Here is a 25996-nt window from a genome sequence, read left to right as displayed (position 1 = left end):
AAACCTTTCCTTTTAATGGTCTAACTGTAAGACTAAGGTTAAAGAAAAAGCAGCTTTAACCCCATTTGGGGCAAGGTTTCAATCAGTTCAGCTCCCTAAAACTGCCTTAGCACCTAGTCATATAAAAAGTAGTACTGGCACCAGAAAGTGAAGAAACACTTTGGTGGCTGGGGAGAAGATAAAACTGTGGCAGCTCTTCTGATTTAGGCCACAACTCATTTGTATACAACCAATCTAGTTTTAAGTTAGCTAACCTAGGTACTGGCAGCAGCATAGCTATGCACAACTTATCTTTCCAGGCACATTTTGCAATGTGCACTGAGGAACAGTTGCAGTGAGTGTTTGCTTAATGGTGCTGACAGTGCAGGCCAGATGAAAGCATACACATGTCTTTAATCATGCTTTTCACAGTTAAAAACTTTGCTGGATTATGACTACAGGAGAGAGGACTAAAACCCATGTGATGTGGAACGTGTACTGTATTTTCTATTTTCCTCATTTTCTACTGTGCTGTTTTTCAATCCTCTGTTCTTACCTTACTGCTTTTTCCTCTTTCCCACCAGCAATGACAGCAGTTCCCAATCTCAAAGTGGCAAGTTGTTAGCACTCGCACGCATGAAAAATAATCCAGTATCTGCTGGAATGTTAAACACACAAAAATAAAGCCCTAAAAGAACAAAATTTTCTCAATAAGCAGAGCCACGGGAGAATTCTAAGTACATACAATCTTGGTATTTTTAACTCCTAATGTTCACCTTAAGGTTTTCTTTAATAGGACCAGAGCTCACATCAGAAATCCAAGTTACAACATTTTGCTAAGGCTACTTTCCAGAAACCAAGCTTTTCTTCTAGTTTTTAAAACAGTATTCTCTAGGGTGCCAATACATAACTGGATGATTGCACAGCGCTACAAAGCACATCACTCTGTCCATGACACTCAGGACACTGAAGACAGATATCTAAGATCCAAAATGTACTACAAAATAATCAGATCCAATTCATTATTAACATGAAGACAAATAAATCAAGAGTTCAAATGTGGTTAAGTAGTATCTTACTTGCTATCTTACTGGATAGGCACTACACATTGAGCTGAAAAGTAACCTGGCCTAAATGGAGTCATAATTTTAGGAAATGAGCAAGCTAAGGAACTGCAGGGTTTCTGCTGTGGTTCACCTTGCTCTGAGAGGCAGCATGAGCTGTAAATAACATGCCATCAATAAAAGCAAATGTGTCCTCACTAAGTGGCACAGTACATTTGTTTTGAGGGTAGCACAAAAGGAGAGAAACCTAGTTGTAACACCACTCCAGGTATAACATCCCATGCTGCTACACATCTTGGAACATCTCTCTGGTTTTCTCCCCGAAATAGAGACAAACTTTGAAAGTCTGTGTTAGGAAATACAAGCTATTTTTTGCATCCACTGTATCTTACAAAAGACCTAAACTTGATTAGCCTCATGCACTGGCTGAAGTATGGGTATAGATTTACTTATGCAGTAACACGGTGGTAAGACAAACCACACCAAACAATTCTTTAACAAAGTCATCCAACCACCCTCAATGTGGTGAACTTGAATCAGTTCTTGAAGCCTAACTTGTTGAATTTTGTTATTGTAACTGATGTGCCCCTTGATCACAAAACATCAGAAGACCTGCATCCATTTGACCTACAGTCAAATGTATAGTTATTAACTCCTAAATTTTAATTCTCCACTGAGGTTGGAAATATGACACATTCATAGAATCACAGATTGGTTTGGGTTAGAAGGCATCTTAAAGCTCATATAGTTCCAATGCGTGTACCATGGGCAGGGTCACATTCCGTTAGACCAAGTTGCTAATTCAAGCATTATGGACAACATGTGCTGTACCTCACAGCCACAGGCAATGAGAACCAAGTAAAGAACCAAAGAGTTTGTGACAGGCCACCAGCTACAATAGTTGTGACAGCACATAGAGGTAGGGCCCCAAAAGACACTCTTATTTAAAGCAGAATATCGTCTTCTGTGAATTAGACATACCTTGACACTGGGGAATTGTGTCCCCAAGCATTCAAAAAACTGTGGAAGAGCTCTTAACACTACTGAATACAAATAGAAATTAAGAGGTTTTACTGTCCATTTCAAGTGACCAGTTTTAAGAACTACAGCCAACATGACTGAAACGGTTACTGCTCCAGCATAGCAAAGTGAGAAGAACTTGTGAGACTACTGGTATTTAGGGTTCAAGCCACTTCTGAAACCTGTCAGCCCTAGCATCACAGTATCACCTACCTGTACAAACATGGACATCACACTGCCTCTATAGAAAAGCTCTGGGCTGTACAACCTTGATGGTGCAGTAACATTTTGAATATTTTATTCTAATAATTAAGAGGAAAAAATTGCTGATAAAAACTCTGGAAACATTTCAGTACTATTCACAATATTATTTAACTAAGACAATATGCTCTGGCATTATATATTATCCATATGAGCAAAATGCCCATTCCTTGACAATACAAAGCTCTAGTGGCAATGCTCCGAAGTGGCTAATAATGGCACTGATAATTTCCACAAAATGACCTGGAAAACCTATTTGCAATTCCAGTAACACTCTCCAACAAAGAGCATGTGGGAATGTGCTCCCTCATTTTAGGCGTGTCAGCAGTTCTTTAAAAGACAGTCAATGTTTCCATTGAAATCCCTTATTTTTCAAGAGGTTGCAGAGTCACCCTCAGGGAGAAAGAACTGATATTAGCAGTTTCAGGTGCTTTCATGCAATTTGGTATCTCAAAAACAGTTCTTTTCTCTAAAGAAAGTTTAAGCCATTAGCTCATAATATGGATGTCTGCCTTCTGGAACTGGGAGGGGAGAAAGGGGCGCAAGACACTAAAATTACTGCTAAAAGAAGATACTTTGGAAAATAACCTCTAACACCTCCACAATGTCTTTTTTCTTTTTTTTTTTTTTCCAGCAAACAGTTCTAAAGACCTAGAGCTAATCTCCCTTTGGTGGCCAATGTTGACAAGCTATAAAGTGAGTCTTGGCATTTTGTGTAACCTGGAAAAAAGACCTGGAAAACCATTTTACAGCCTCATCCTGGATTTAACTAATACTCATCTGATATACCAAGCACTTATATTAGTATTAACTTTAAGATTCTGAGAAAGTTAGTGAAACAGTTTGAGGACAGAAGTAACCTTTATGATGTGTAATCTGACTTTAATATAAAACTTCAGCCATCCAATTCCATCCCCAAGTTTCTGCATCAGAAAAGCTCCATGGAGCACTCAATGAGTTTTGGGGATTCCCTAAAGCTCACAGTACTGGTTTTCAGCAGTAGAAGAGGTTTTAAATTGGAGTGCTTGGCTCTGGTTTGTGCTATTGAACACCTTCATTTTAATTACCTCTTTACATGAATAGGGACATTAAAAGCTAAAATTCTCCTCTGCCTGCCAACCTTGTTGTCCAGGGCTTTGAACAACTGACCAGGAACTGATAATATACCTGGCAGCCATTAAATCCTCCTGGATTTTCAGGACTTGGAATGATGAGAGGGCATTCAAATAGTGTTTTGATGAGTTTCTCTATCCTTTTATTCTTTTTTCTCAAAGACTGCCAGGAGCATACAGGAGCCATTAACATCTAACACAAATGCACATAAAGAATAAATAGTGGAAAGTAAATTTCATACACACTCTTCCATAATGTCAACAAAGCAGCACAGATATCTGTGCCCTATCTCATTAACCAACAAAGATCGGACAAAAGAAGTAAAGCCAGGAGTAATACACTAATCCAAACAACATATGAAATTCAAAGTTATCCATCTTCTGGACAAAATGGTCATTTCCCCATTAAAGAAAAAACTAGGTATAAAAAGTTTATTTACAAGTCAGACAGTGTATAAAGTCAGTAAAGTATTAGGTGGAAAGCAGATTCCTTGAGAAACAAGCTTTACTGACTGTTCAATGGAAAGGTTTTGCCACAACAACAGCCAGCGGTTCACATCTACCAGAAACAAAGAACTGGGTGTATTTGCAGTGGTCACTTTAGATGTCAACACTTCTTATGATGGAGGAAATAACTGGTGTGAGAAAACAAAAGCAATATAAGAAATCTTACAAACACCAGCAAGGAAAACAGCATCAACCTTCCCCAGCACAGACGAAAAGTAGCAGCAACTAACAGAAAAGTCAGACTACTTTCTGTTCTGCCTATATTTACTAGAAGAGGATGAGCAAGTGAATGAATTCCAGTGACAGACAGTCATCTACTTATCTTAAGTCAATAGTTATGCAAAACAACTGCCAAGGAAATATGAGGAACAACATTTGGTCACATAAAAAGCTTTAAAATTATCTTTTTTTTTAAGTATTATTTGCATTGTGCTATAATTCCCCTTTCTTGCACGCAAAACCTACTCAGCATTTGTAACAACAGGTTTAACTTTGATTTTCAGTTTGTTCCATATTTAGCATGCCACTTCTACGTGCTTCTCATCTTCTAGTATCCATCAGCAGTTTCATTTTCAGGACTTGATAAGAATAAGGAAAGGCTTCTTCATCGATTCCAAAACTTTGGATATGGTCATGAGTATGTCATTATACACTGCATTGCATTTTACTGCTCTGCTAACTGCAACAATAGCAATCTTTTGCTAATAATTTTGAGTGTCTTCTCAGATCATAAAATTGCTCTAAACAAACCATGTTTTTCCATTAAAGCCACTGAAGTTGAGGGCTCCCCCTACCATGACTTGTTCATTTCATACCTTTTTTCTGTGATCTCATAGCAATTTCTGAGACAACCCATGAAACAAACTGGAATTAGTCAGACTTTCTTTGACCTTTGAAGGAAACATTTTGCAAAACACCACCACAACCACTGGCATGGGGCAAACAGAAGAGGCCGATCTCTCCACCTACTGCAGTGGATAATACACATTGTGATATACTTGAATCTGCAAATACGAGAACATAAGTAAGACTTTCTACATTCCCACATGTTATATTACATTTCACAGGAGAGGTATGTACAAACTCCCGCTAAAAGAGAAACTGCACTTCATTTGGTATTGACTTAATGAAGGAATTCTCACATTAATCTCTTAAGCTGTACTGCTCTTTAGAAAAACAGACTCTGTGGAAAAGAAAACCTCCATAAATCTCTTAGCTCTCCCCAGAAAAATAGGCTTTTTGTAGCCCAGTGATTTTCTTTGCACCTTTTCTTGTGGAAACAATTAGCTTAGCAATTTTAAAGTATTAGGTGGGCCCAGCTGCAGGCTCCTGGTATCTTTCCTATTACATAGCAATGTTGAGACAGAAAGAAACAAGGATCTAGTCTCACAGTGCTACAATACATCAGTGGGAATTACAGAACTGAGCTACTAATAAGGTTATGTCCTGAAGGAGCTTTCACTTACCTGAAGCCATCACAGGTTTCCCCATTTTTGATGGATTCTTTCCTAATTCAAGACTTTTCGTTAGCTCAAGAACAAAATATTGTGCTGCAACTCTCTCATAAAAATGCTTGAAACTGAACTCAAATTGTACAAGGTACATTTACTCCTTCAAAAGAGCCCCATTAATTGGTCCTTCAATGATTTTCAAACAATAAGCCTAAAGTCAGACCTGTTATTCTTATGAGTGGTCTTACGGTCATGAGCGTAGTAACCAGACCTGGGACAAAAGTTCAGGTTCAAAACTGTGGCCATGGACAGCTGAAAAGTGCGTTGCCAACAACACTGATCCGTTCAACTGATTGTTTTGAAAGCTCATTATGGGCATGAAATCCTATTCCAGACAGCACGTACATTTTTCCAAAATGATCTTTAGCTTAATTTATACATCTCCCTTTTGTTTAATCTCATGTAGAACTCAGTTACTATTAGGATTGATTTCTGTCCTATTATAATGCCTAACCTGAAAAAGTTAATTGCTTGGCCATGTATTTGAAAATACTTTTGCTGTAATTGGCAAGAATATCAGTATCCAAATGATTACCAGTGTAGCAAACAATGATAATTACAATAACAGTAGTAAGGCCATTTGAATCTTACTTGTGTATGTTGAAAATCTAGTGCAGTTATTAGTCCAATCTATAAATAAAAAAGTCTGATCTAGAGCAAACAAATCTTTCACAGACATGTTCACAGACATGTTTTGGAGTTTATTTAAACACCCTTTAAAACGAGTCGAAGATATGCCTGTTCTCATTTGTGTAGGTAGAAGATAAGATTAAGAACAGTACAGAAATAGAAGACTTAGTCGACTTGGCAACAATTTATATCCAAAAGTCCTTTACCATCTCACTGTTTGTACAAAGCCGAGTGTTTTAAGAATATTCCTTTCTGAAATCAAACAAATTGAAACACTATCACAGAACTTCATCTTGTATTCTTTCACTTTGTGACGAGGTGCTTTACAGCTGGCATTTCAACAGTCGTGTATTCACGTAAACAATGATTCATGAAAAAATAAAGCACACAGCTAAATTTAAATGTGCCACTAGACCTTTAAAGAAAATTAGCTGTTTACTAACAGAGTTGTTTACACAGCCTTGTATAATTAAGCATCTTTGTGGGCTGGAATCATGTAGTAGTTCCTAAAATTATCCAGGCATATTAAGTCTAGAAATCCTTGACTAGGAGAGTAAAGTTGAATGATCCTCTTAAACAGCACCCACCACATCTACATGAATGCTGTCATGCAATGCTGTAGATAAAGTAACAAATACAACAAATAAAAAGTGCTAAGTAAAACTTGCAGGAAAAGATCTGCAGCTGTGCAATGTCTGGGTGCAACTCTGGAGCACTGTTTGGGAATTTGGCTCAGAATATCTTGTTTTACTGGAGTTTATAGCTCAGCCTCACAGTCATCTATGTATAGCTGCCCATGTATTTAATCAAACGTAACAAGCCAGATGCTTCAAATTAAAGACAGTTAAAAAATCTATTCCAATACATAAATATAAATACTGAAACTGTTCTTGGTCTTAGATGCGAGGAGTATTAAACTATGAAAGCTTATTTACTTTTCTAAATATAATCATACAAGATGGGAACTTCAAAATCTAATCTTAAAGTCATCTAAATATTTGCATGATAGCAAAAAACAAAAACTTCAACTAAAACCAGTGGCAGCACAGTAGTGAGTGCAAATGCTAAACCTTTGGTTCATTTGGTCTCACAAATAGCTCCTCAGAATTATTTGTACTTAAACATTAAATGTAAATATGAAGCCATGTTCTTGGTTGCTTTTTCAAGAAAAGACAGTGATCATTCTGAATTAGCACATAAGTCAGGCAAATATTTCCCTTCAATATTTAGGAGTTCTTTTTTGCTCAAATGGGTCATTTACAGGATAGATTTACAGGATCTTTGGTGGAAAAAATCCTGCCAGGAAAATCCAGTCTTACAAGTTGTGAGAATTCCAACAGCTGCATGACATGACACTTGACATATCAGACTCCCAGCACTGTAAAATCCAGAATGAGTAAGCAAACTGCAAAGTGGCACCACTCTTACACACACACACACACAAAAAAAGAAAAAAAAAAAAAAAACAAAAAACCAAAACCCACAAAACAACAAAAAAACCCCAGTCATTTTCCAGCCCAATAATTCTTTTATTCATACTAAGTTTTCATGTAGTTTTCCATCAACTTAGTGGAGTTACTCATGATTTACCAGCATAAAACTCTTTACTCATAAAAGAGCAACCAGATCCTTTCTGCCTAAAATATTCAGTAGGAATATTTGTATTCGTTAGAAAAATGCACCTTAGGAAATTTTCTTTCATAGTAAGTAGCATGCAGCAGTAGCATATGAGGAACACAGAATACTTAAAGGGCTATATCCTGATGAATACATAAGTCATTATTTTATCCTAGAGCTCATCACCAGCACAGTTTAATTGTTCAGAGCAAGGCTGCTCACCGTATCTCTTAGAGATGTTGCTAGAAAGCCAGCAGGTACAAGAACTTCCTTACACTTATTTGCTACAAACCCCATTTTCAACTCATTTCATCAGAAATACTCATGGGAGAACTTGGGAAGTGGAGTTCTGCAAATCTCCATTAATTGTTACCACCTAGAACGTATGAAAATTTCTTGCAATCACACTACTCAAGCAGACTGCAACTCTAGGGAGAAATTCATAACTTGTAAAGAAGAAAATGGAACATATAGGCAACAGCATAACAAAGAGAAAGGAAGTGCATAGGACCCACATGAAAGAGTCTACAATCACTGCATTTGTGATCATGTTGTATTTGCACTGGTATTGTAGCTGTGAGCTCATGGAAAAAGATGTAACAAGAGACTTGAAAGTGGACTTAACTTCAAATTGTATTCAAACTCTCCACCATGCTTCTGCAGCCCATGATCAAATCTGTGCTGCATTGTCCACACTGTAACCAAAGCACTAAGATCAAAGTTTGCAGGGATAGATTTAACATGCTAACATTACTCCTCCAAATGCAGTGCACACGAGCTCTGTGCCCTGTGGGGGTAAGCAGGAAGAATTTTCCATTCACCGGGACAGAGAATGCTCAAGGGAGTACCTCTGTACCCACTCAAAGCAAAGGCTGTTGGCAAGAAGCTACTCCTATAACTGCAGTAATACGATCAACTTTCAAATATCACGAACCTGATCCCACTCTTTACTATGGAATCACAACATACTTGGATTGGAAGAAACAAGTAAGAAAAAAAACAATCAAGGTGAACTATTTCAGCAATAAAAAGAAAGTGTCATACAGCCATTAATTCCCTTTCCAAAGAGACTCTGATCTGGCCCAGAACCATTTATTCTCTCCTTGCACAGACTTGCAACATCACTACTAGATGCCACTTTCTGCTGCCCTAAATAATTATTCCAAACAAAGCCAAAAGCCTCATTGACATGCTTAGCAGCTGCTTGGAAATTCTCAATATAATACTCTGTATGAGATAACTCACAAGTCTGTGGCAGGATGCTATCCTATAGCATACTTTCCCATAGCACAGCACAGTCTTCCAGGTCTGTCCCTCATTTCCCTCACAGTTATTTGCCTAGCTCATACAACATATTTTAAGGCATATTTTCATGTCCATGTCTACTCGTTAAAGCTAAAAAGCTCTCAGCATGACCAAAGAACACTCTAGTGTACAATGCAGTGACTGGCTGTCACCTCCATAGAGTACACACTACATCTCACTAACAAGAGATTATCAAGCTCAGACACTTATGAGCAGCAAGAGTTTCATACAAATTCACTGTTGAACTTTTGAGTTTTGGTAAATTCTACAGCCAGGGTTCAATGCCATACTATCACAAGTAGGTTGCTAGCAGTACTGCAGTTAGCTAGCTCAAGACTAACTGAACATTAGCTATGCAAGCAGCAGCCACAGCCATAATAAATACAGACAAGCTCATAGGAAGCTCACAGAGTCCGTAACAGAATTTAGGTTCCCTCAAGGTCTTGGGTCTTCCTCCTTGCTCATAATTGCCCTGTATTCCAAACCTTCCCAATAGCACTTCTCCTCAGCAGATTTATCAGCCCAAGCAATTTAACTATAAGCAAGGGTGTCCATGTTCCTTCCTCCAACACTACATTCTACTACTAATAGAATTCAACCTGTACAAAATCCTGTTGCTAAGGTTTGGTCTGGCACCAGATGGAGCAAGTACATAACAACACTTCACACTCCATTTCAATGGGGGGTATTCTTGAGTATTCAACTGAAGGTCTCAAATGACCTACAGGATACTTTGGAATATTCTAACTTGATCAGCTCATGTTATCAAATTCATTTCCATCTTCCTCTGTGCATGCATTCTTTTACTAGACACGTTTCTCCTCAGGTTTTCTACACAGGGTTACCAGCCATTGTGCCCATGTACATACCCATCTACAGCTGAAAAGATCCTGGTTTTTCTCATCAGTTTTGAGCTATTTGGTGGTGTAGCCACAACCTATTTTTATCTATTTAAACTTCTGTCATTAAACTGTAGGATTTTTTAATGACGAAGCTAAGGCATGACATACCAGTTCAGCTGACACAGGTCAATGCAAAATATTAGCAGAAAACTCTCTCAAGTCAGTATAATTAATCTAACTCTATAGCTAGAGATATGAATAGCAAAAGCCATCTTCAACAAGAAAACAAAAACTCTTAACTTACAAGCAAAATCTATCCCAAACTCCCCCAGGAAATCAATGATGATATATCAAGAAAATAATTTTTACTCAACTTTGACCCTTTTTTTACTTATTGACTGGACATGGTTAAATTAAATGCAAACTCATACAAACATACATAAGACACAACAAATATTTTTTAAAGGCTCACTGTAATCACCATGGTCTTGCTGCAGTTTCTGGTGCCTGAACTAGAATTCAGGCCAAAAATATCATGTACAGAAAAACATTGCAACGCTGTGATTTCATGACTAGTGTTACCTTATGGTTTAAGTAGCTCCCTTGGCTCTTACACACTGCTCTTAGTAATTAGAATTTCCAGACAGCTCAGCGGCAGATATTCTAGTTATTCTCCACATCGCAGCACTAACTGGCAGATGGCAGTCAATTCTTACCATGAATGAATTAGATTCATTGGTATAACACATGGCTGTAAACTTAATGATTTTGGGGTGTTTTTTTTAAAGCTTTCAAAGTTTTCATTCTGCCTTTTACAGCCACAAAGTAACAACAGCCAGCTATGTGATGTAAGTCTCTATTTTTATCACAGGCTAAGACCTACAGTAGAATATGCAGGTGCCCATGCTGCTGCTTCTGGATCACATGAATACACTTCTACTCTTTTCCTCTTGTGCTTGTCTTTTCAGCAATGAGGTTGTTTCAACACAGCAGAACACGATCTACTGAAGAATGAAGATGTGCATCATACAAAGAAAAGAGATTGCCTGCCGTATGTTCTGGATTTATTGGTCTAGTCGCCCGAAGTTGGAATTTTATCAGGATTCTAACATACATCAAAGACACGATATCCTTTTCCATTACCAGGAGGGTAATTCATATAGCCAGATGACAAGGACTGAACTCCATGTATGTCAACTTTGACAGCTTCCCTCCTTCTCATGACCTGAAGTCCATTAAGGACTGGAAGTAATTAGCACTCTAGAACAGAGCTCTAGGCCTTCAAGGGATTTTTCAGGTCGTTTGTGAAGCAGATACTCATTTTGGAGTTTCAAGTTACACTGTGGCATTACTGTACTGCTGCATTAGATAGCCTTCTTCCTTGCCCACTATTAAAAACTTACTATTATTAACTCTACTATTGCAATTATCTATGTATTTCAACTCCCTGCCTGTCTGTGCAACAGTTAGCTGGGCAAACAAGCAGCTGAATATATTTTAAACACAATTAACTGCTTTTTGCAGATGTACAAGGAGTTTCTGACTACCACTGGTTGCAAGCTCTAAGCTGCTCTTAACTTCAACAGCAATCTATACTGAACACATCTGATTTACAAACCACATTCAAATACATTTAAAAATAGGTACTACAGGACAAAATCAGACAATGAGGAGGGAAAAATGAGGGAAGGCAAAAGTTAGTAAACAAAATGGGAAATAGCTGCAGTCAAAGTTTAAGAACTTACCAGGCACTTTATTAAACTGCAATGCACTACTTCACATGCTGCTTTTAAATGATGTTAACACTGTATCACAGTTCCCGGCAGCATTAAGTCTTTCCAGAATATGTGTCACCACTGTATGCAGTGTATTTTATAGCTGATATAATTTCATTTGATTATATCCAATAATATTTTTCTGAAATTCTAGTTAAGTCTCCCCACAAAAGATAAGCAATGACTGTGCTTTAATCACCTGGCACAACGTCTAACAACCATCCTGCAGCGAAAAACAACTGTTATTGCACAAAAATATCCTCAGCTTCATTTTGCCTCTTCTGTGGAAGAGGTTGGAAATAAAACCTGTGAGAATCCCATTCAAGTGTATGTAGCACAAAACCTTTCAACTGTGAAGTTATTTAATTCCAAGACTGATCTCTAGAGTTTAACTGTTCTTGATAGAAGCTGAATACACTCAGAATCCTACACATCATACTTTTATCACAAGAAAAAATTGGAATTATGTTAATAAAGCCTGAAATATGTCATTTCTTTCCTATGTCCACAAGCACTCTGAAAAGATGAGCTGTACACCTCTAAATAAAACAAAGTAGTTTCCCTTTTCTTACCAGGCTTGGATTTCTGCTTTGTGATCTGTCCGTGATGGGGAAACATTGCCGTGGAGCACAGTACAACTGTTCTTTCCTCTAAATCAGACTCTGGGATCGTAGCACAACCACCTAGTTGAAAATGGAAGAACCTTAATGTGGTGTTTATGTAACAAAACAACTCCACTGGTGCATAATTAAGGAAAAGAGGTGATAAATTAGCTGACAGGAACACATAAAACTGAAACAGTCTTTATCCTCACTTCACAGAAACATTTGTTGAAGAGAACTATTACCATTGTTTAGAAGGCTGATTATGCCTTAATGACTACTTCTTATCCTGCTTTCAAAAAAGAATGAATGTATTAAGACCACAGAACATGTGAAACTGGTTCCACATAAAACATGGAAATAATATGATTTGTGTTAAAGATCAGATTACTGGGAGCTAGTTTAGTAATAAAATTAAGTAAGTGTGAATGAAGTAACTGTACAAAGTCAACAAACCTCATGAAGATGGCTAGCTTGCCACAGAGAGTGACATGAGGACATTTTCCGGATGGGCTATGGCTATTAAATACAGTATTTTTATTACTCAGTGTTAGAGATATGGAAATAAAAGGCCACTTTCACAGTCCAGTAACACACTTGAGTAAGGCAACACCTTACTCAAGTGATTTAAGGATACATGGCATAACAGATTCTTTGTATTTGCAATATTCCTTTCTGATCAGATCATTAGAGAACACAGCACCTTACAGCTTTCAAACATGTTTAAATGCCTGTGTTTAAAATATGAAGAAAGGAATAATCTAGTAGTAGTATCACCTGAAGACAAGCTGCAGCAGCTCGCAGTAGAATAGGTTGAGCTAAATCTACCTTCAAATGGTTGGCTATGATCAGGATTTTGGAGGATGTGCCACTATCCCACAACAGAAACGTGACCTTACAGTAAGTGTATTCCCAACAATATAGCACACAATTCAGCTGCATCTCTCTTCCACAGCCCTCCCAGGATCACAACTAGCAAGCAAACAAATCCATGTACTTATCTATTATGTTCTGAAAACACATGTTTATAAACAGCACATCAACTTCCAGTGGAGCACAAAGGCTCTTCACCTTTATGCCAGAGCTGTTCTACTCCAGGCCCCATAACCAGTATATACAGTCTGCAGCAATACAGGCCACTCTCTCCTTTCAAGCTAAACAAGTGAAACAGTTGAAAATAAGGTTGCATTCCAATGCAGGAGAGCTACAGTTTCCCCAACAGTTCCAGGAGCACTGGCAAATCAATGTGCCTTGTGCTGCAGCAATGTACAATGCTGTCTAGCTAGGGTAAAGCATGGCAGGTCCAGTGAATCCTGTGAAAACATTCATTCCTGGAAATAGACAATGCCAGGGCATCTAATCTAGCTCATGCTTGCCTCAAAAAGTTGGACCAGATGATCCTTGAGGTCCCTTCCAACCTGGTATTCTATCGTTCTATGACTCCTACCAGATGGAGAACTGATACAGTGTCTTTTGTTCCTAGCAAAGAGGAAAGACATAAGCTACTATATTCCAGATACACCCTGACATAAAGGGTAAGATGCATCATGGGGTTTATGTCTGATTTAGAGCAAGCAATTTTCTTCAGCTAGAAAGGAAGGTTAGGAGTGAACGTGTCAGCAATGTGCACTTATGACCCATGACAGCTTCAGATATTTAGGATACTTGCTATGGGACTGAAGGAGGAAATGGGAAATTAGAAAAAGTCTTCATGTTAAAATACTGTAACACTGGGGCAATGTCTGACATGGCATTAAAGATAAATGTACCTACACCCTAAATGAAAATAAATATCAGTAAGCTAATACGCCTGTTCCCAGTTGCAAATTGTGACTAAAATGTAAACTATGAGATCTGATGAAATGGAAACCACTGCTTTAAAGGTCACGTTAGATATTTTTCATTCGCATTCTTCAAATAAAATCTACTCTATTGAACAGTAATCTGTAAATACAGGATACAAAATTAAGGTTTCCTGCACAAAATGACTACTAAGAATAGCATAAGATATTTTAAAAGGTTTTAGAATATTTTCTAACAGCATGAGCAAAAACTCACCAATTATCACCTACTGAACTTCCATATGGAAATCAAAGACCTTCTGCAATGTTCATTTTAAAAACCTGAAATTCAGTAACACATAGCCTTGAGAATTGATAGGTTTTGATGCCAAAATATGTCATTAGTCATCAACGCTGAGAGTAACTGAGTAAGAATCGGAAAAGGTCTATTTGCCCTTAGGTACAACAGGCTACTTGCTGAAAGGAAGCAAGACTTCCTGCTCTTGATTTTGATGCAAGAGATTTGTTCAGATTTACTTGTCACCTGACACTATCAGAAGTTAGTAAAATAAAAAGTAAAATTCACTTTTTCCATAACTTTATTTTCTTGACAGAGAGTAGCGAGGACTGAAATGTTACCAGTGAGAGACTATCTTATACCAAATGAAAACAAAGACGGAATACATACAGCAGTAGTATCAGCATCAATATTAAGAGTAGCAATTATTTATTCTGCAAAGACACTAATACTTGCTCTCTATAAACTGTTTAAATACTATAGTTTTATAAAGGCATTCCATGGGCTGAGAGCACTGTTTTCAGTGGGGCACGACTTCACCAGAACTCTTGTGCCAATAATTATTTAAATTAATCACCAGACAAGAAAGGAATACAGTAGCGATATTTTTACTCTTCTGAGACAATGAAGCTTACACTGTCAATGTCTTTGTTCCCCTGCATTTCTATCTTACTCTTGTAATATTTGTATTACAGGCTGAGAGTTGGGCTTCTTTAGTCTGGAGAAGAGGAGGCTCCAGGGAGACTTTAGAGCAGCTCCAGTGCCTAAAGGGAACCTACAAGAAACCTTGAGAGGGGCTTTGGACAAGGGCCTGTAGGGACAGGACGAGGGGAATGGCTTTAACCTGACAGAGGGGAGACTGAGACTGGATACTAGGAAGAAATTCTTCCCTGTGAGGGTGGTGATGTGCTGAGACAGGGTGCCCAGAGAAGCTGTGGCTGTCCCATTCCTGGCAGCGTTCAAAGCCAGGTTGGACACAGGGGCTTGAAGCAACCTGAGCTAGTGAAAGGTGTCCCTGCCCATGGCAGGGGGGTGGATCTGGATGAGCTTTAAGGTCCCTTCCAACCCAAACCTGTCTGTAATTCTGTGACAGTTTCTTGCTCCAATAAGCACAGGTATCCGTCTTTATCTTGAATGAATACCCCTGACAACATGCTATGATTCAGGACAGGAAGAAAAGATTGGAGACCACACTAAATCAATTGTCACACTAAAAGAACTGAAATGTTCGAAGTATTGTAAACTTTCACTAGACTAAAAAAGAAACTGGATAAGGCACAAACATACACCACTGACTATAATATCTAATGCACAGTAAACCAGGATTATGCGATTCAAAAACATTTAACAACTGTGAAGGACAGCTATCTGGAAAGAGAAGAAAAAGAACTTATCCTGCTAGGACTCTAAACTGCAGGGATCCTACTGAGGGTATCTACTCTAAATCTCTGTCATAGACTAACAGAACTTTAAGTTAAAAAAGAATAAAAATAAAATCAAAACCTCCCTAAATTCTTGCATATCTCTAGAAATTTCAGAACGTATCCACTGATACTTTCTAATACTTTGAATGTCCATTTTAGCAAGCATTTAAGATTTTTATGCACCCGGAATTCTAAAAGAAATCGCAGCAGCAGAATAATTCACGTTCATTCATAAATGAATGGTACAAATCAGAAAAGTGAAATATTTAAGGGAAAAGAGAGGCAGGAATAGTAGTACATAAATCTACACACTGGAAATGATCCAAGTTGAGAAGTTCTCCAGATGTCAGTCTGTAAACAGTGCTTCATAAAATGAATTTCCCCATTAATTGTTGGCAGGAATAACATCTAGAATATGTTATTACATTTGACCCACGCTTTCCCCCTCTTCTGTGTAGCTAAATTCTTGTCTGACATCACAGATCTTTTATCAGTTGTGATAAATCCAAGAAAGCAAGCTTTGGTCAGCAAATCTATTCGATAGGGTACAACATGCATGAAATTACACTCAAGCTAATTGTGAACTCTGTTCACTAAAGGAAATGAGACTTCTCTTGTTTATTTTCACTACATCTGTTTTTGTAACACATTTGGTTCTTAAGTTGGAAAAAGACACCCACACCCAAAGGAAACATAAACATATAATACATATTGAACAAAAATTAAGTACTGACAGTTTTCCTACAGGTTCCTATCACCATGTTTTTACACGTTTTAACATGGCTCCAAAAGCTGAAAAACAGGAAAACAAAAGTCGTATACATCTGAAAAATGAAAAGGCACTTTGAAGGAAAGACTTTTTTGGGTTTCCCCTTTCTCTTCCACTCAATCACAATCTGAACTATGCATAAAGTTTCCATTTTCCTCTGAAATTAACATTTACAAGAATCTACAGAAAGAAGGAAGAAAAGCAGCTTCCTGAGCAGTCTTTGGCAGCAAGAAAGTAGGATAAATGTGAGCAGGAAGTCCTCTAAACAGCAGGTTTTGTCATCTGTGCATACCATCATACAATGGAGACCAATGTATACCATTCTACAATGTATATATTTGTCATCATTGTATACCATTATATAATGGACATAATCTAAACACCAAACAATTATTTCAGATATTCCAAAGCTATATGCAAACCCATGTTCTGTTGGTTAAGTGTATACAAAAAATGCCGTTGAAGTCATTAGAGAATATTCTCTCTAAAACGGAGTTAATCAATTACTTCTACTGATTCTGCCAGCTACATGTATTGAAGTCCTGTAAATCTCGTTTAGTACCTGCCTATTAGAAAGTACATTGCCTGTTGAAGTAAATGCTGCATGCAGGCTTTGTAGATAGATAGTGCTATTGCTTCTTTCTAGAAGGAAGACAAAATCTATAGAAGCAAACAACACATATTTGAGTGTATGGTGAGGTCCAGGGAACATTTATTCACGTACTGGGTCTGCGTTAGAGTGTCATTTGAACAGACACATTCCAGGAACACAAATATATTTCCACTGTAGAGTATAAGGAGAAAGAAGAACTAGAGAAAAGCAAAGAAGGGATTTTTTTATTTTTTCCCCTACACGGGTGCCTGATAATGACAGTAGAAAACACCCCAGGTTCAGTTCAGATGTTCACTAGCAAAGTGTAGTCACTAATTAACCAGTTACAGATCTCAGAACATAGCACTGAAGTCTAAGAGTGTGGCTACAATTGTGCAGTCAGAAAATTCCACTGTTTCAGGCCTGATCTGACATAACCAAATTCAATAAAATGATGGAAAATATTTCTGTGTCACATTCCATTAGGATAATATATTTATGAAAAATCATACAAACTGCATATGCAGTCCAAGGTCACTGTAGATCACCAAAATGTATTTTCAATAGGAGTACACAAAGGCATACCAGACTCTTGATCTGCTTTACTCTAATGTTTCTCAGCAAATCTTCCAGTTCATAAATTCTATCACTTACCCTATTGTAAGTTGCCACTATTTGCACTGAGAGCTATGCAGAGATAATTTGCACCAATTGTGTGGCTTCTGTTTGAGCTTGTAGCCTATTCAAATATTTTGAACATGCCTGAATTCATCAGATCTTGACTTAAGAAGTTCAGGGGACTTTGGCAATACAACCTCTTTATGGGAGCAACTATGCTGTTTAAGCTGTCAAATCATCTTGGCCATTCTTCCAGGATGAGGTTCAGTGCATATGGTATGCAAGTCATACAAATGGCATTGGGAAACACACTGCTAAGAACAGATCTAGCAGCTGTTTTTATTAAAGAAATGTTATTGGACACAGCCAAGAACACAAAATCAACATTCAGGAGTACCCTTACTAACACAGGACTAAGAATGCAGTAACACTAAACTATACGGTGCCATTCAGTATTTACCAAAAGTCAACTGTTACTCCATATGAACGAAGGATGAATGACAGATGTGCTTCAACCACATAAGTGTACGGTTCCACCCAGCAGTCTATTCACCTGATGAGGACAGACTAGCTGAAAAGCATGCTCTGTGTATGTGTTGGGAGAATTAATTGTTATTGAATTTTCTAGTGCTTGGAGGACTTCCATCTGCCTTTATTTAACAGTATAACAAAATCAGCTTGTAGCAAGAGTTTTTCAAGGTGAATATCAGCTGTTGACAAACACTATAACCATAAAAATGAAAGCATTTTTCAGAATATGCTGCCACACACCAACACCAACACCCAGTCAACTGGGTCTCACATTTTCTCCCCCATATTCAGTGTACAAGGTCGTTTAGAATGACCAGAAAAGGTTTTCTTTCAAAATGCTTAAATACAGAAGTCACAGAAGTTATAGGATATATTGTCATCAACATTTTTTCAGAACAACATTCTTGATTCAAGCAACAAGTTCAATTCCATGCTGGCCTTTTGGAGAGCAAGAAGAATATGCAAGGGTTTTGTCATAACTAGTTTTGTTTTACACATAGAAATTCAGTTTGTGCACACAAATATACATATATGTGTATTAGAATGTATATATAAAACAGATAATTTTATGCCAAATATTTTGTTTTCTGTAAGACATTCTCCAAGCTCTGTAGAGACTGTATTTCTTGCATTCTTTCAATAACACATTGCACTAATGAGACTTAAAAGACACTTAAGAGTCATTTACTAGTTTACATCAAAAACGTGAAGAGGTAACACTCCCTTTGATAAACACAATGAATTTCTACTGTAAGTTCTGGTTTCTATCTGCCAACACACCCCAAGAGGACACCTGAAAGCCAATGTTCAGAGCAGCTGGGATCTCCAGAGGATGCTTGTAAAAAAATATTCATAATATTGTCTTTATGTAGTCTCTGACCTTTCTTCAGTGTACACTGAAAGGAGACAGACTGAAACTAATGGTTGTAACCTTGATACCAAACCCTCCTGGTATTCATCATTCTGAGAAGTTTAAAGAATTGTTCTGCACGTATTCCCCTTTGTTGTGGTTTAAGACACCATTTAAAACACTTATATTTCTTAGAGCATATATAGGAAGCCTTCTTGAAGGGGACTATGCAAGAAAGCAGACACATATATAGACACTATATATTTGTATGTATATGTATACACACACAAATTCTGAAGTTACTAGTAAGGAAAGAGCAAGATCTCATTCCCTGCAGCCTGAAGTTGAACACATAGTAAGTGATTAGGGCAAAGTTTGCAGTTTTGTAACCAATGAGTTATGAAAGTGTCTGTCATACAAACATACTGCAAGACTTTCAAGGTGAGTTTCTTTGACTGGTTGAGGAACAGATAACTATTTCCCTTCACGGATACTGAAGCATACCGACTTAAGCAAAACACTGTTTTCAACAACAAGAGGAAGTTCAGTAATGCAAGACAGCGAACATTTTTGTTCCAGCTGTGAACATGAAATTAAAGCTAATAATGCAATTTGCTGCGTGAGAACTTGTTACACAAGGTCTTTTGTATGTTTGGGACAGCCTTGATGAAACAGTAGTCAGGCAGAAACAGTTAATAAGGAGCTTATTCCTAATCCGGATCAGACACTGAGTGGTATCAAAGAAAAACCATTTGCAAGGTACACTAATGCATGACTTTGGGCAAGAGAATACAGAAATAAAAACTAGTGACATCAGATGCAATATCGAATATACTGTGGATAACAAAATAGTGGACTAGTAACTGGGATCCAAATGTAGGTACTGAAGGATGTATGTTGCTCAGAAAGGTAAAATTAAATTGGTAGAGTAATACTTTATATATTTTTGTGACCAGCTACCGAACTAGGAGTATACAGAATTGGACAATTTGGAAAAGGATTTTAAAGTACTTTAATACACAAAATGTCAAATTTTACCTACAGAATACCAAGATCAGATTTCAAGAGCAATTGCAGTTGCTTTAATATTATGAAAGGAATTAATCTTATTAGAAATGTTGGTGTTACAAGAATGAAAGTATAGAAAAAACCCTGAAACAATCAAAGGATGATAAAAGCAAAGGCTCCAGTGTGATGACCAGGCAAAAGATCCACCTGATAATGTTCCAAATAAGTATCAAGAAAGCAGTAATAGTACTAACAAGGCACTGGTAAGACATCTGCAATACTGAGTTCAATTCCTGTTAATGTGCTCGTGACAGGTTAAATAAACCTGGAAAAATTCAGCTGAAGGTTACTGAGATCATCTAGGAATAACTCCCCTTATCAACACATGAGCAGACAATCGCTCTAGCTAAGAGGACTAAAAATGGAACAGACTGATCTTTATCAATAATGTGATTAGGCCAGAAATCCTCAGTCTCTGGCAAAATAAAAGATACTCTTAGATCACAAGGAATTGATCATAAAGTAATTTTTACTAGAAATTAGGTTTCTGACTGCCAAGAGAGCAAGAGCTTTGAACAAACCCAGAACAGAAAGCGTGGAGGTAAACAATTGTGCTCATGAATGGGACTAAATTGCCTTATTCTAATACAGAGATGGAGTTTCTGAACCAGGAAGTTCTTTTCTTTCTTTCCCTCTCCCTTCTACCCCACCAAAGATGTATCTGTTACTGTTCTAACATTATCCATCTATCTGTTCTCTACTTATGTGTTCTCCACTTGAGTAGTCATCTAATCATTAGCACATTAATGAATTACTATCCTCTATTTATCTAACAATATTTTCCCAGCATTCACGCTGAACATAAATGCCACAAAAAGTAGGTTACCAGGCTACTTTAACCACTTTAGGAAGTAAACCAATAGTTCACAATTGCAAGTAAAAAATGTAAAGACTCTGGGACCAAAATATCATTGAGAATATTTCATTTTAAAATACCAGCAGCGATACTGCTAAGCACCTAAAAACTCAAGTTCTGACAATTCTGGTGCCAAAATTATTTGGCAAGCAGACTTACTAAATTTACATTTGGAGAGACAGTAGACTATAAAATACAAAATTCCAAGTGCTGAAATTTAATACAAGAAATCAGACATTGCATTTTCAAGAAGATTCTGAACTAGCCTCTGTTCTTCTGTCTCTCCAGATACTACTTGGAACAAAAGCAACTTAAGTGATGAAATAAACATGGATACAAGCATTCTTTTTTAAAGACACTGAAATAAAAACAATAAACATCTGATGCCTTTCCAAGATAAACAGCACATAGATCCTTGAACCTAGAAGACCAAAGCATTCATAGGAGAGAAAGCAAATTCTTTTTGTAATGCAGAAGTTCCCTTCCACACTTGAAATGCAACCTTTGCTGAGTATACTTACTTGTCTGTTAATTATATCAAAGATAGCACATTGTTTTCATGTATTGTAAATTTCTATTCTCAATTGTATCCAAATATTAGATTTGTCAAAACCTGAGTAATATTGTGTTTGCTAGTCTAAAAAAAAGTCACTTTTTCTTAATGACCAACTACAATTCATATTAATTGTACTAGGAGCTAAGATTAAATTATGACCTACCTTTGCTCCAATACTGCAACAAGAAACATACCTTATTACTTTGATCCCACTATTACTTAGTAATTCATTTACTTTACATTTCACTGATCAAATAAACCCAAGTATTATATTGTGCTAGATCAACCTTTTAAGCATTACAATTTCTGGGATTGATTGGAGGAGGAATCAAAAAAAAGCCACTTTGGCTTCATTTAGTATCATAGTGCCCTGTAATCAATCTATTTTATTTGAAGGAAATGAACACAGAATTGTACACTACTTTAAAATTGCATCTTATCCTGCAGACAAAATTTTGCCTTTGTTTAGAACTTCCTGTTCAGCAAATTTTCCTCTTTCATTATTTCACTCGTACCACACCTATATTTGTGTTAATCACCCAATTTTACTAACAGCAATAGCATGCAAATGTTATGAAAATGATACAACTGAAAGATAAAGTGATCTTCCATTACTGCAATTACTTTTGACCTTTCTTCTTAAGAAGGAAGGAGTTAATTTGCAAGGATTTTCCTTAACCTGCAAGGATTTTCAGCAGCAGCCAGGAGGTCGATGTGCTTCAGGAGATATACCTTGAACCAACTTTACCAAGTACCTTTCTACCAAGATCAAGGTATCTGAAGATCTGAGAATCCACACTCCCAAAAACCTTTAACAACTTGGCAGAACCTTGGCAGTGAACTTTTCAAAGAGGAGAAAGAGACTCAATTTGGCTAATGTCATCAAATGAATTACATCCACTAAAAGACAGTGGATATTTAGAGAGAGCTGTGATCATATCCAACCTGCTTTTTTGGTAAAAAAGTAAGGTCTGTTTTTACAATAAAATGCTATGTCTGAAACAAAGTGGCTTTTTATACAGGAAGGCACAGGATTAACTGTTCTGTTTCATCTTATTTAAAAGCTGACATTGCTGCTACTGTCCAAAATGATAAAGTAGAATACAGAGATGCTCTCAGTCAGCTACTTTTATGCCTTATGCTTATTTAATTCTCTCTATCAACTCTTTAGGTTTGAAAGATCATCTTGTAACCTCACTGGAACAAGGGGTTACTCAGTTTAAAATAACTGGGTTTGTAACTGCGACTGGATACCCTGAAATTTGCTAAGGTACAGACTGAAAGTTGTATGACAAGGGTTGCCTCTGCTTCCTTTCCCTCCAAATCATATTTGTCTTGGTTTTGTACAACTTTAGAACATGCTGAAGAAAGTCTATGGCAAATTAAACATAAATCTTGCAATATACAGTTTAAATAAAACATCATTTAGAAACATCTACTTCATCTGCAAGGAAACTGTATAAAGCAATCCAAAGATTATAAACATATATTCAAGTGGAAGTATCAGACAACCTGAAACTGGAGAGAATTAACCGAAATGGTAGGATTTTACAGATTGCATCTTCCCACAGGGTGCACTCCTCCAGGAACAGAATGCTCCAAAATCTTGCCATGCAAACCCAATACACCATTACAGAGCTAGACAACAAGAAGATACCAGAATCACTAATTTTAGGCTATAAGCACTTGATTTGGAAGGTCAACTTAAACATTATTTTAAATTTGCTTTTCCTGTCTAAAACCACTCTCAACTGAAGCAAAAGCAGATAATTTATATTATTTGGTGGACTTTTCCCTAGGAAGATACTAATTAAAATAGCTGCTGCTTCTCCTACACTTCAAATGCCATTCCTCCTTTACCAGTTCTTTTTAAGTTCTACCTCTTTCTTTCAACCCTCAAGCCACAGCACTGACATGCTTCTCTACTTGTACATCACTTCAAAGAAACTAAAGTCCAAATACCTGTATCTGAGTGGCAAACCAAAGATCATCTAACTATAGTTTGCTGCCATCAAACCTCTGATCTTTTATGTTAACTTCTTTTGACAGTATGTTTTAACAAGAGTAACAGCATGAGCAATTTCTTAGTCCCTACAACGTGCACATTATTTCAAGTTATTCTAAACAGTCAAAATAGCTACAAACTTTAGCAAACATGTGGCTACAAACTTTAGCAAACATGATCCTCTTTATATCACTGGATAGCAGAAATAAGTCATATAAAAATCAATTACATCTTTTTTGACCTTTTTTTGTCTCACCTGATATTAACTTTTACTGACAGTACCAAAATTCATTGTGACCTCAAAAAGATCAGAATTCCTTCATTAAAAGAAATAACTTGATATGAGACAGTTTCTACTACATAAAACCCACTGCCACTACACAAAAAATACCAAACCCAAAAAACAAACTCCCAAAACACCCCACAAGAGAAAACCTACAAACCACACACCCCACAAGAAAACCCCACTACGTAAATATCACACTATCTCATTTCCTTGCTTTAAAAGCATGTGTCCTTATAAAGAGTTTTTGTATAGCCAAGCTCACTGCATGTCTGTGGCACTCTCATTCTGCTGCCTACTCAAAATGACAGAAACACGCTGTAAGCTGTTTTGGCTCCCCTCCATAAAACAAGCTTCATGACTTCATACACAGAATGACCAAAGGCCAAGGATACATTTCACTGGTAAAAAGAAGTGTTCCCAGTTCTTTTGCTTTAATTTGGTCATGTCTATAATTCAAGTAAAGCAGAGCAATAGCAACCTGTCTTGTGAGTGAAAGAGTTCATGCTGAGGATTCAGTGTTCACTGATCACGTTTGAAAGGTCTGTAACTCTGACATGTTCTGAAACTTTACATTTTGTTCATGATTCCACAAACAGGTCAGGTAAAACTTGCCACGCTTGAAAATCAAACCAGTATCTAGAATGCAACACCCCCCTCAACCCTCTATGAGTACACAACACAATACTATTGGATTTTGAAGACTTGAGAAAGCTTATTTTAATTGAGCAGCCATTTCAACACATGCTCATGAGGTTTTCTTCTATGTGTAACTAACTGCTGTTTCTCAGACCCAGGAATAACTGTAAGTGATAAAATTACTATTATTAAGCACTACAACATTTACATTAAGACATCAGCAATACTTTCTTCATCTATGGAAAAATTATGTGTTATAAATACTAAACAAGAAACTCCATTGACTCAGTATAGACTTTCTCTTTCCAAATGACCCAGAACTAAGAGAGGAATTGGAAAAGACACTGCCTAGATAATGATTTGCCTAAATAGAGTTACTGAAATCCAGATTTAGTTTCCGTTATGCAGTGAAACAGCCTGTAGGTATAATATCTTCAGCTGGCACCAGGCTTAATGCTTTTTTATCGATCTGCCCATAGCTTAAGTGCACACATAAGGATATGGATTGTCGAACAATTCTTGTTATCTATCACTGATTATGGAAATATAATACATCTTGCAGCAGCATCTGCATTTTCTCTAACATGAAATGCTACTTACAGCAGACTGTTCATTTTAGCCTGTCAGCTCTCTAACACGCGTGGTATATTTTGTGCATCAGCTAAACGTCTGAATTTGTTAAGCACCAGCTACATAACAGGCCCTCTCTGTTACAGCCCATAGTGGAAGCGATAACATATCATTACATTCTTTGTATTTGAGTTGCATCAAATGAAACATACAATTATAATTAAATTGTAATTATAATTCAGGTACATTAAAATTCTTTCTATTGCTTATCTTCCCCAAGAGATCCTTTGCTTCTCCTCACTTGAAGATTTCAGCCACAACAACAAAAAAATAACAAACTAGAGAAAATACAGTATTTTAAGTTCGCGTTTTGTAGTTGTTGCTAAAGTCAGCCTTTTCAAAGGGTTTGGGACAGTTATTAATATTACATGCTGAGTGTTTCCTACTTGGTGCTCAGTAGGAATTAACAGAAATGAATCAATTTAATTTTCATATTTTCTTTACACTTTTACCTCCCTACTTGTCATGAAGACAAGACAGCACTGTCAATGTGGCACCAAAGTTACAGGAAAAAATGAAGCTTTGTGTTTTAATTTTTGTTTTTCTTCCCAGATACATACAATCCCTGACTCGTTTGTGCTGAAGGGGCCTTAAAGCTCATCCAATTCCAACCCCCTGCCATGGGCAGGGACACCTTCCACTAGAGCAGGTTGCTCCAAGCCCCATTCAGCCTGGCCTTGAACACTGCCAGGGATGGGGCAGCCACAGCTTCTCTGGGCACCCTGTGCCAGCGCCTCAGCATCCTCACAGGGAAGAACTTCTGCCTAAGAGCTCATCTCAATCTCCCCTCTGTCAGGTTAAAGCCATTTCCCCTTTTCCTATCAGTACATGCCTTTGCAGAAAGTCCCTCTCCATATTTCTTGTAGCTCCC

General features: G+C 37.3%; 1 protein-coding gene across 5 annotated transcripts in view; it reads right to left on the bottom strand.

Moving 5' to 3' along the window:
- The window catches only part of BBS9 (Bardet-Biedl syndrome 9), a 260226-nt gene that overhangs the window by 94409 nt on the left and 139821 nt on the right, over window positions 1-25996 (bottom strand). For 2 of the 5 annotated variants that reach the window (XM_061359380.1, XM_061359381.1), the window contains exons 21-22: window positions 12196-12306; window positions 536-667 (exon numbers count right to left, since the gene is read on the bottom strand). The exons of 1 other annotated variant lie outside the window; for it this stretch is intronic. In XM_061359380.1, coding sequence (XP_061215364.1) covers window positions 585-667; window positions 12196-12306 — 194 coding nt within the window. In that variant the 3' untranslated portion in view covers window positions 536-584. The remainder of the gene's footprint in view (window positions 1-535; window positions 668-12195; window positions 12307-25996) is intronic. 2 more of the 5 variants (XM_061359383.1, XM_061359382.1) reach the window with 1 other exon arrangement.

This window comes from Neopsephotus bourkii, unplaced genomic scaffold (assembly GCF_033783945.1).
Source record: "Neopsephotus bourkii isolate Nb327-2 ecotype Australia unplaced genomic scaffold, CSIRO-AGI_Nbou_v1 NB_973, whole genome shotgun sequence".
NCBI classification, from domain to species: Eukaryota; Metazoa; Chordata; class Aves; order Psittaciformes; family Psittacidae; genus Neopsephotus; species Neopsephotus bourkii.
The sequence above is the reverse complement of the archived record's forward strand: the minus strand, read 5'-3'. Positions and strand labels throughout refer to the sequence as shown.